This window comes from Bubalus bubalis, chromosome 11 (assembly GCF_019923935.1).
Source record: "Bubalus bubalis isolate 160015118507 breed Murrah chromosome 11, NDDB_SH_1, whole genome shotgun sequence".
Lineage (NCBI taxonomy): Eukaryota > Metazoa > Chordata > Mammalia > Artiodactyla > Bovidae > Bubalus > Bubalus bubalis.
This window is the reverse complement of record NC_059167.1, coordinates 31539460-31551721: the sequence shown is the minus strand read 5'-3', so window position 1 is coordinate 31551721 and position 12262 is coordinate 31539460. Positions and strand designations below refer to the sequence as shown.

Sequence of the window (12262 nt, the reverse complement as noted above, 5' to 3'; positions counted from 1 at the left end):
AGGTTTTTGTTTTCTGTTGTGTTTCCACTCTCTGCCCTGCGAGTCTTTCTCTCCAGCATCCATGTTCTATTCTGTGCCAGGGCAGCCCCTGGCAGTTTCCAGGTCAGTACCATGCCCTCTCTTTAAGGAGAACCTCTGAGATTGCCCTTCTTGGTCTCCCTCACCCTTCATTCCTCTCCCCCACTGTCTCCTCCACATGATTTTCTCCAACACTCTACCTTATCTCCATGGATTTTTGCCAGCACTTCTACATAACTTGGAGTGTGTGATTTTTTTTAACTAAAAAAATATTTCTTGTTGCTCTATTTCTTTTTTAGGAAAAGAAGAAATATTCAGAATTTAATTGTAGTCCTGTTCAAACTAGAAGATTTACTTTACATTTAACTGAATAGTTTGGGAGATACCCTGGAGAAGGGAAAGGCTACCCACTCCAGTATTCTGGCCTGGAGAATTCCATGGACTGTATAGTCCATAGGGTCGCAAAGAGTCAGATACGACTGAGCGACTTTCACTTTCACTAACTGAATAGCATGAAATATACCCTCCCCTTCATACAGCCACATAAAATTGTTCTTAGATATAAAATAAAACTTACTTCAAACTTGCTTAATTCTTGAATTAACTTTCGTTCTTTGATAACAAATGCATCCTCCTCTTGTTTTAATTCTAATGTAAGTTGTTCAATCTTTGCCAAAAACTCGTTGATATCGTGTTCTCTAATACTGGTCTAATTAGGGGAAAAATGAGAATTTATCATCTGTCTTGTAGCAGTCAGTATTAATACTTGCAAACAGTCAGATAAATTAATACCTTTTTGCATGACATTTGGCTTATTTGTCTCAGTAACTACTGGGGAGGGAGGGATGTTTTTTCCCTTCAGAGATTAATTTCGTCACCAAACAACATGTGTAAATGACATTAGGAAATTGGGCATGGAACTAGTAGGGGCTGGAGGGTAGGCAGAGCATAAATAAATAAATGATGTTTAGTCCCTTTATTTTTAGAGAGTTTTCCTAAACACTGTCCTCAAGTTTCAGTTACATACTTCAAAATCATATTCTGGAGAGAATTTCTACTTTGCTAAATTCCTACAGTTAATACATAGCAAATGGATACATTTCTTAAGAAAGTTACATAATTTACTCTAGACATGAAATCAGCAATAAGGTAAAGCGTAATGAAATACTGAAGAGTTACTGATATGCAATCAATATAGGGAGTGAACACAAGCTCCTTGGGTTTCTTTACCTCTTCTATTAATTCACTGCGCCTATTTTCAGCTTCTTGAATTTTATCTATAAGTTTTTTTATTTCATCTTTTATATTTTTGACCCAACGTGCATGTTTTTTTCGCAAACAAGCTATTTTCCACTGAGTTATAATACTGGAGATGAGAACAAAAAGAGTTATCGTCAAATTGACATCACAGTTCATTGAAAAGATGAAAGAATTCAAAACAAAACAAATCGTATTATGATCATACAAAATTATCTGTGCTATTGATGATGCAGACTAGGCACATTAGCTGAAAAAATAAGACAAAACATTAACGGCCCAAATGCCATCTCCGCAAGCTGCTTCACGGGAAGTTGTGTGAGTACATACAGCGGGACAGTGGACAAACCACACTTGATAGCTTACCGCCTCTAGAAAAGGATAGAAATGGGGAAGGCTCCAGGGTGGGTGAAGAAAGAGGAGTCCCAGACAGAAACAGTAAAGGAATTATCTAAATCACTCAAAGTGCTAGTAAGAAATCTCAAGCTTCTGAATTCTCGAATTTTTCTCTCCACCACAACATAAAAAAGATAACTAGAGAAGAGTAAAAATGTGCAACTAGAGTCTTATAAATAGTATAATAACAATGACAACAACAATAAAATATATCTAAGTTTCTGTGGGTGTTTTCTAGGTGCTGGGCACTGGGCTATATACTTCACATAGATCATCTCATTTATCATTCACGCTATCTTACAAGGTGGGTACTACTATAATTCCTCACTTTATAGGGATGGGAGCAGACAGATATTAAATAACTCAGCCCTGGTCATAGAGCTAACAAGAGGCAAAACAACCAAAGTAGTCCATCTGCTGAGACTGTGTGCCTTAACCACTCTCCTCTGTACCTTCACATCACCTTCCTTACTGGTCCACATAGGCACCTGGCTGAGTAAGACTCATTGTCACAAATCTTGACAAGTATACTCTGGTGACTTCACATGTTGGAATGAAAAACTTTGTTTCTGTTCAATGAACAAAATATCAAACTAACAAACACATCTAGAGCCAAGAGAACTCACACAATTTAATTTTGTGGGAAATAAGTTCCACGGACTCTAGCAACCAACAAGCACTCTTATTTTTTCCAACTTTGGGTTACTGTTAATTAAGACAACATACAGTACTTATGATATAAATAGCTTTTTTTTTTTTTTTTTTACCATCTCTGAGTTTCTCTTTCCATGTTCTCATTCAGGATTTTTATTTGTTTCCGATATACTTCCTTTGTTGCTCTAAAAATAAGAAAAACATATTGGATTTTGCATTTATGGGAGCTGTTAAATGTATAATAGACAATGTATAATTCTTCAAAATAATGCACCCTTATTGTGGTAGCACAATAAGGCTACCATCTAACTGGGAGACAAACAAACCAGCACAACTAAAGATTTTAGTGCCAGACTAATAGAAAGACAATTACAATTTTTTTTGGCCAGTGCAAACTGATTTTGCAAGTTTTGAAGCCAAGAATAAGGAAGAACAGATTTTGGTGAGGCAGTTGTGGACAGGTTATTAAAGAATAATATTTAATAGAGGGAGGAACATGGAAGTAATATCTCACCAAGGAAAAGACATCATCATTTGCAAACACACAGAGGAAAGGAGCAGCTAATCAGGAAGCTTGGGACTAAGGCAAACTTACTGCATACAGAGGACATGAAGGGAAATAACCCTATGACATAGGAAGGGTTTAGGTCAACAAATTGGCGAGGAACTGGATTTTAGACTGAGTTCTGATTTGCTGCAATGTATAATTTAGACATTAGTCACAGGTATAGGGGGCTTCCCTGTAGTTCAGATAATAAAGAACCTACCTGCAGTGGGGAGTCTCAGGTTCAATCCCTGGGTCAAGGAAGATCCCCTGGAGAAGGAAATGGCAACCCACTCCAGTATTCTTGACTGGGAAATCCCATGGACAGAGGAGCCTGGCAGGCTATAGTCCATGGGAACTCAAGAGTTGGACACGACTGAGCGACTGTAAATTTCACTTTCTCCCATAACTTAGAAAGCCAATATATATTCTGGAATTAGGGATAAGTAGTAAATATGGCACCCCACTCCAGTACTCTTGCCTGGAAAATCCCATGGATGGAGGAGCCTGGTAGGCTGCAGTCCATGGGGTCGCTAAGAGTTGGACACGACTGAGCGACTTCACTTTTACTCTTCACTTTCATGCATTGGAGAAGGAAATGGAACCCACTCCAGTGTTCTTGCCTTGAGAATCCCAGGGACAGGGGAGCCTGGTGGGCTGCTGTCTATGGGGTCGCACAGAGTTGGACATGACTGAAGCGACTTAGCAGCAGTAGCAGTAATTAAGAATGAAAGATGTGCTTGTGGATCTGGGGTAGAGGGGAATGTGGAGACTCTAACGTAGGTATTAGAAGCAGCTTATGTAGAACTCAGCACCTGTCTATCCTTTCATTGAAAGATTCAATGATAATGACCTTTCTGGACTGTAAAACAAGAGATAGCCAATTATGAACCTCCTTTTCTATAGGATATTCCAAATTTTATAGGTTTGTTACCATTTATTAAGAAATAAATGCAGAGGAATGAAGATTAAAATGTTCAAAGGCAATAAACATACCGATGAAGCTCACTGAGAGTAATAAGTCCTTCTTCCATATTTTTGATGTCTACTTTTCTTTTTGATAGGAAGTTTTCTTTCTGAGCTATAAATGCCAGTTGTTTTTGATTTCTACCATGAAAAAATAGTTATCATATGTTGAACGTTGAAATCATTTTTAACTCCTTAGCATAAGAAAATATGCAATCAAAACCAAGAACTCAAAATGTAGTTTGAAAATTTCAATTCAGGAACTATTTACCAGATAAATTAGTAAAAAATAGAAACAAAGTTTTTTTCCCAGTAGTGGCTAACTCTAAATTTATGAAAATCTTCAAGCCATGAAAAGAACATTAATTGTAATAGTAACTATAAAACCATAAGAATAGTTCAATAGCACTTTGCCTTTCTGAGTGGATGTGTCTCTTTTAATGAATTTTTCAATTCTGGTATTTTATTTTGGAAAATGTGAAGGAATCAATCGGACTAACTTTAGATAGAGGTCTACCTCTTCCTAGCAGTGCGATCTTGAAAAGGCACTTCACCTATGGATGAGCCTCAGTTTTGCTATCCATAAAATGGGGACCATAATACCTATCTCACTGGTTATAAGAATTTAAATGAAATGTAAAGTGCCGAAGCCAGTGAGCAGCACCCATGAGAAATACTATGAAAAGTGATTATTTTTTTGTCCCTAACTTACAGAGTGAATGGAGAAGGCAATGGCAACCCACTCCAGTACTCTTGCCTGGAAAATCCCATGGGCGGAGGAGCCTGATAGGCTACAGTCCATGGGGTCGCGAAGAGTTGGACACGACTGAGTGACTTCACTTTCACTTTTCACTTTCATGCATTGGAGAAGGAAATGGCAACCCACTCCAGTGTTCTTGCCTGGAGAATCCCAGGGACGGGGAAGCCTGGTGGGCTGCTGTCTATGGGGTCTCACAGAGTCGGACACGACTGAAGTGACTTAGCAGCAGCAGCAGCACAAAGTGAATAATGGAAAGTTTATGATTTTGTTCAAATTTCCAGACATTGATAGGAGGCACATGCCTATAACAGGAAGTACTTTATCTAAGCATCTCATCTTCTTCAAAACGTCTATGGACTGAATTGTGTCCTCCTACAAATTCATATTTTGAAGCCCTAGGCCCCAGTGAAATGGTATTTGAAGATGGGGCCTTTGGGAAGAGATTAGATCTATATGAGGTCATGAGGGTAGAGTCCTTATGGTGAGATTAGTGCCCTTGTAAGCAGAGATACCAGACAGCTCTGTCTCTCTATCTCCCTTCTGTGAGGACACAGCAAGAAGATGGTTGACCATCTTCTTTATGCAAGTTAGGAAGAGAGTTCTCACCAGAATCTGGCCATGCTGGCACCCAGATGTCCAGTCTCCAGAACTATGAGAAATAAATTTCTGTCATTTAAATCTCCCCATCTATGGTAATTTGTTATGGCAGCCCAAGCTGAAGAGGACAAATACCAATAACAGTAGTAAATGTTTCAGGGCTACAATTCTTTGTCACCAGAACATTTTATGATTCAAACTGATAACTTAGTATTGATCTAAGGAAGTTATTGCCCAAATAATACTAACCATATCCTTCTTAGTAGTCTATTCAATTGGATGAGATAAAATGATTGTAGTAACTGTTTCATAAATGCTACAACAATGACCATAAATTCAGCTTCACATAAGTGGGCCTGGACGCCATAATTACACTTCCATGTGACTTCATTTTAAGTGTAGTAATGGATTATTACTTATATAATTCATTAGGAAAACGCTGGTGAATGCCCATTACCTGCTAAGCAATGGACAAGATGCTGAGGATATAGTGCTAAGATGGAGCAACTGCGCTGATCTGTCATAGCTCAGTGGGACAAAGTGGTGTGTACCCAGGTGATAACAATGCAATGACTAATGAAAGGAATGACCTCAGAGGGATGTTTCATAGGGACCATTCTGGTGAGAGGGAGATAGATAAGTTAGGGGTGGTAAAACAGAAAGTGGGAAGAACTTCTGAGAGGCAAACCAAAGCGAAGAGGCTAACAGGGGGTGAAAACAGTGGAATTAGATAGGAGGACAGGATATATCCGAGAAATATCTGGGAGGTGGAACTGACAAACACTGGTGCTTCCTGGTAAAATATAGGCGTTTCCTTGAATAATTTCCCAGTCTCTGGGTTAGGGGATTATGTCAATGACCAGACCTTTTTCTGAGATAGGAAATTTAAGTGCAGAGCCAGTTTCTGACAGCAGACCTTAGTTTCTCTAGGCAATCTTATGGAGTAAAAACACGGTTATTCTTTCAAGAATCTGATGTAGAAGTAAAAATAATAGGTTTGCTCTTTATGGATTTGATCTGACCCATATGAGGAAAGCATTATTCAGTATGTATACAGGCAAATTCGGGGCATATTTATGACTGGATAAAGAGTATTTCATTGTTGTCAATAGATTTTAAAACTAGGATAAGCTTAAATGGAGATGCAACCCATAACTATAGTGTTGAGTCACGTATAGGTCATGGATAGAAACATACTCAGAATAAATTTTCCGTTTCTGCATGAAAACTTTATCCTCTTCATTTAAGACAATCTTATATTGTCTGGAAACTGTATGCAACTTCTCTCGTAGAGCTTTGTTCTCTAAACGACATTTGTGTAACTTTTCAGCCATCTAGGGAAAAAAAAAGAATTGAAGTAGAGGATTTGTGTCATGGTTTCTTTGACGGGCGACTCACTAGAGCACTGGGCATATTACTTAACACCCATATAAGACTATGCCTTAAATGTTGAGTGATTTAATTCTACATCAGATATTAATTGTACACTTGGGGCCTCAAATATGACAAATGTATAGAAAGGTAATAAACACTGATGAGAAGCCAAAAAATAATAATTCATATTGAAATAAGAATTAATAAAGTAGGATCATTCAGCAAGATCTGTATGTCCTTTTCCCAGAAGATAAACTATACCAGGGGGAAAAAAACATAACATCAGTAGGAACTCTTGCTCAAAACCTCTTTGAGTAGATATTATGCTTACCCTTTCTTAAATATTTCTATTCAAGGACAAAAGACAGTAAACATTAGTTTTCTGAATGAGGTAAGAACTTAGTGCTTGGATGTCTCTACTGAATGGCTTCAAATGAGGTAAGAAAGTTAGGAAGGAATAGTGAGCTAAGGATCACTGAAACAGCAGGATGAAAAGGGATCTTAAATGTGTTGCAGAATAAGATAATGAGGTTAGTAGGCCTAATTCTATAAAAAAGCAAAAATCCAGATTGGTAAACCTAGCACTGAAAACTTTTATTCTGATATTGGTGGTTGTGGTTTAGTCACTAAGTCGTGTCCACCTTTTGCAACCCCATGGCCTGCAGCCCACCAGGCTCCTCTGTCCATTGGACTTCCCAGGCAAGAATACTGGAGTGGGTTACCTTCTCCAGGGGATCTTCCTGACCCAGGGATTGAACCCACATCTCCTGCACTGCAGGCAGTCTCCAGCACTCAGGCAGATTCTTTGTGACTGAGCCACCAGGAAAGTCCTTTTACTCTGAGGACATTTATTAATATAGAAGAAATCATTTGGAAACTGAGGTTTGGTTCTCTTACTTGACACGAGGGACAAAAGTAAACAGAGCTCATCCAGATGTTAAGCCTGATAAAACCTTCCACCACTTTAGTGCGGGATCCCAAAGAGCTTCACTCTCTGAAAAAAGTGAATTAAAAGCTAACAAGCATGGTCAGTCACTCACTCATACAATCCCATGGATTGTAGCCTGCTAGGTTCCTCGTCCATGGAATTCTCCAGGCAAGAATACTGAAGTGGGTAACCATTCCCTTTTTCCAGTAGTCATGTATGGATGTGAGAGTTGGACTATAAAGAAAGCTGAGCTCTCAAGAATTGATGCTTTTGAACTGTGGTGTTGGAGAAGACTTGAGAGTCCCTTGGACTGCAAGGAGATCCAACCAGTCCATCCTAAAGGAGATCAGTCCTGGGTGTTCATTGGAAGGACTGATCTTGAAGCTGAAACTCCAATACTTTGGCCACCTGATGCGAAGAGCTGACTCATTTGAAAAGACCCTGATACTGGGAAAGATTGAGGACAGGAGAAGAAGGGGACGACAGAAGATGAGATGGTTGGATGGCATCACTGACTCAATGGACATGAGTTTGGGTGGACTCCAGGAGTTGGTGATGGACAGGGAGGCCTGGCGTGCTGCGGTTCATGGGGTCGCAAAGAGTCAGACACAATTGAGTGACTGAACTGAACTGAACTGAAGTTAATGATCTTAAGTTTGAACATATTCTAACAACTCTGCATTTTTACTACCCCTACACATTTAATATTTCTGATGTCATATTGTCCATCTTTTTGTTTTTTGTATAACTTAACTACTTATTGTTGATAGATGATTTTACTGCATTTATATTTTGACCTTCGCACTAGCTTTCTAAGTGGTTTACCTTTACTCTATGCTTGCCTTTACCAGTGAAATTTTTCCTTTCGTAATTTTCATATTTCTAGCTATGGTCTTTTCTATTTAGAGAGGTCCCTTTAACATCTCTTGTAAAGTAGGTTTAGTACTGCTAAACTCTTTCAGCTTTCGCTTATCTAGAAAACTCTTCATCTTTCATTAAAATCTGAAGACAGCCTTGCCAGGTAGAGAACTGGGTGTATGTTTTATCTTTCATCACTTTAAATTTATCATTCCACTTTTTTTCTGGCCTAGAAAGCTTCTGCTAAAATATCAGCTGATAGTTTTCTTAGAGTTCCCTTGTATACACCGGTTGTTTTTCTTTTGCTGCTTTTAAGAGTCTCTCTTTATCTTTATTTTTTTGCCATTTTCATTACAATGTGTCTTGGTGTAGTCCTCTTTGGGTTCATCTTGTTTGGGAATTTCTGTGCTTCCTGGACTTAGATATCTATTTTCTTTCTCAGGTTAGGGTAATTTTCAGCTATTATTTGTTCAGTTATGTTCTCTGCCCCTTTCTCTCTCTTCTCTTTCTGGGACCCCTATAATCTGAATATTAGAGCACACTGATGCTGTCCCAGAGGTCTCTTAAACTATCCTCATTTAAAAAAAAAACAAAACTTTTTTTTTATGCTCAGCTTAGGTGATTTTCACTATTTTCTTCCAGCTTTTTGATCAAATCTTTAAATCAGTTACTGTGAATGATTATGATTATTATTAATGAAAATAATACTATCTTGAGAAAATTTCACATTTTCACACATACTTAAAATGTTAACTAAAAATTAATTATAATCTTAAAGCCATCATTTCTATCTTCCTACCTGTTTTATCTTCAGCAGTAATTCACTTTTTTCAAAATTTGATGACTCATCCAGTTTTTCCCTGTTATTCTTAAAAAAAAGCCTATGAACAAAGGAAACCAAATAAATCCTTATTAGGACATGTTTTCCAGAAAAACCACATTTACTTATGATATCAGAAACTTCCAGTCCCCATCTCCCTATACAACATATTTATTTACTATTCATTAAAATAAACAAAAATTTTATTCTTAATATGATGTATTAATATTTATTTATACATTAAGAAGCAATTTTTGAATACCTACACTCTGAACATGATATAGATAGTGGAGATACAGCACAGGCAAAGTCTCTACCATCATGGAAATCATACTCTAGTGAAGTATGCAGAATAGAAGCAAGTTATCAAAAAATATGTATTTCAGATAGTGTTAAATGATCCAAAAACTGCAAAGTAGGGTAAAGTATAGCGAAATCCTGAGAATGATGATGGTAGTGTAGACAGGTGATTAGGGAACAACTCTTGGAATAATCTGTGAAAGATCTGAAGGATGAGAAGGAGCCAGGTATGTGAAGACCTTAAGGAAGAGCTTTTCATCTAGAAAGAACAGCAGGTGATAATAACCTGGACAGGAACATGCCTGGTGTATTAGATGAAGACAGGAGTTTGAGAAGGCTGAAGAGACAGACACAGCCCAGATCACATAGGGTCTTAGATTTTATTTTGAAGGAAATCAGGGGAGAACTTTTTAAGGAAAGGAATGACAGGAGCTGATTCACATCTTGTAAAGATGACTCTGGCTACTTAGTAGAGAACGACAAAAGCACAGGAAGACAGACTATGTAGAGTCTCTGGCAAGGGTCCAGAAGAGATACTGGTGGCTCAGACTGAGGCTTAGTGGTGGAGCTGGTGAGAAGTAGTTGGACTCAGGATATATTTTGAAGATGAAGGCAATAGGTCAAGCCTTTGGATTTGGCTTGAGTTAGAGCTGGATTAGGGTTAGGTTAGGTTAGATACCTAGTTGGGTTAGGGTAAGGTAGTGAGGAAAACTGGAATGGTGGATGACTTCTAGTTTTTTGGCTGGAGTAATTAGGTAAACAGTGATATGGAAGACTAACGGAAGAGCTATTTCAAGGAGATGGGAAATTAGGAATTCTGTTTGGGACATGTATATTTGAGATATCCTTCAAGTGTGGTGGTTCAGATGGTAAAGAATCTGCCCACAATGTGGGAGAACTGGGTTTGATCTCTGAGTCAGGAAGATCCCTGGAATAGAAATGGCAACCCACTCCAGTATGCTTGCCTGGAGAATTCCATGGACAGAGGATCCTGATGGGCTACAGTCCATGGGATCGCAGAAAGTCAGACATAACTGAGAAACTATCACTTCAACTTTCCAAGTAAAAGGTCAAATAAGCTGCAGACTGTATGCATTTAGAGGTCAGGGCTGAATATATAAATACGGAAGTCATTGGGGGTACAGAAAGAATGAGACTGAATGAAGTCATGTAGGGAGAGTATGATACAGAATAGAGGGTAGTGAATGGCTGAGAAGTCCAAAATTTAGAGACAGAAGGAAGAAATGGAACAAGTATAGGGTCCTGAGAAGGAGCAGTGTGGTAAATGAAATAAGAGAAGGTGATGTTTGGGAAGCCAAATGAAGAAACCATTTCAAGAAGATGAAAGTAAGCATCTGTGTCAAATTCTATTAAGAATTCAAAAACTTTGGACCAGATCACTGAAATTTGGCAGGATGAAAATCATTGGTAACCTTGACAATTTTGAAACCACTTCAGCACTTTAAAGAAAAAAAAGCATCTATAATTGTTACAGCCTCCTGCACTATAATGGCAAGTATGTGCTTTGGGTCACAAATTGGATGTCATTTACGTACAATATTTAGTTTCTAATCTCTCAGTTCCCATGTGCTGATAACCAGCTCAATGACAAAGAAAGGTCATAGCAATTTAGAAAGATAGGTACTGATTTGCCTTTTATTATGCCAATCCATCATTCTGGATATTAATAATAACAAAGAAGAAGGATTAAACTAGCAATGCCTCCCGTGGACTTGTGGTAAATTTTAGGTACTCTTAACTGTCCCCATAATTTAAATTAAATTTAATTAAAATTCTACATATTTAATTTAAACTTGGAATTTAGTAATTTTTGTTTTTTTCTCAATATTTTGACCTCAAAATAGATGGTGAGCTTTTAAGTTAAAGAATTCATGGTGGAGGGGACACGGGGAATTATGACTTATAGATCATTAAGAAGATAACCTATGCAAATTATTTAGTTTCTTGTTTAATTTAAAAAATCTTATAGATATTATGAAAATAACATTTTGATTCTTTAAATTCACCCAACAAGAACTGAGCTGCTTCTCTCTACCACCAAAGTTAGAAAAAAGGAACTAAGTGAGAAAATAAAAATACAGAGAATTTTCTTTTAATTTGCCAAGTAATAAAGAGGAAAAAGTAAAGTTTAATTAATAAAAAGGGGGGAGGTAAATATCCTCAATCACCAAATTAGTCAAAAGCACTTTTTCTCAGTGAGATTCTACATGAAAACTCTTAAAAAACTGGAATTTTTTTTTTTAAAAAAGGTGAGCCACATGAATCCCCATTTCCTTCTTTTTTAAAAAATTTTTATTTACTTTATTTATTTATTTTTGACTGTGCTGGGTCTTTGTTGCTCTGTGGGCTCTTCTCCGGTTACAGTGAGCAGGGGCTTCTCCAGCTGTGATACGCCAGGTTCTCACCGTGGTGGCTTCTTCTGTTTCAGAACATGGGCTCTAGGACACACATACTTCAGTAACTGCAGCATCTGAGCTCGGTAGTTACAGAGCCCGAGCTCTAAGCACAGGCTCAATAGATGTGGTGCATGGGCTTAGTTACTCCACGGCCTGTGGGATCTTCCCAGACCAGAGATCGAACCTGTGTCTCTTGCACTGGCAGGTGGACTCTTTACCACTGAGCCAATCAGGGAAGCCCCCCATTTCCTTCTGGAACACACTTTTAAAACTAGTTAGCTAACATGAAGACTGCTTATAAATTTAAAAACTTTCATCAGTGTAGCAGCAAGGCTTTTAATGATAACCCCTAGAAATCATTTCAAGAGTTAAT

General features: G+C 38.0%; 1 protein-coding gene across 3 annotated transcripts in view; it reads right to left on the bottom strand.

The window, feature by feature from the left end:
- Window positions 1–12262, bottom strand: part of CCDC175 (coiled-coil domain containing 175) — an 81369-nt gene that overhangs the window by 35972 nt on the left and 33135 nt on the right. For 2 of the 3 annotated variants that reach the window (XM_006069654.4, XM_025295438.3), the window contains 6 exons: window positions 9152–9233; window positions 6390–6526; window positions 3866–3976; window positions 2439–2510; window positions 1249–1384; window positions 596–727 (listed from right to left, as the gene is read on the bottom strand). In XM_006069654.4, the coding sequence (XP_006069716.3) occupies window positions 596–727; window positions 1249–1384; window positions 2439–2510; window positions 3866–3976; window positions 6390–6526; window positions 9152–9233 (670 nt within the window). The remainder of the gene's footprint in view (window positions 1–595; window positions 728–1248; window positions 1385–2438; window positions 2511–3865; window positions 3977–6389; window positions 6527–9151; window positions 9234–12262) is intronic. The other variant, XM_044924908.2, reaches the window with a different exon arrangement.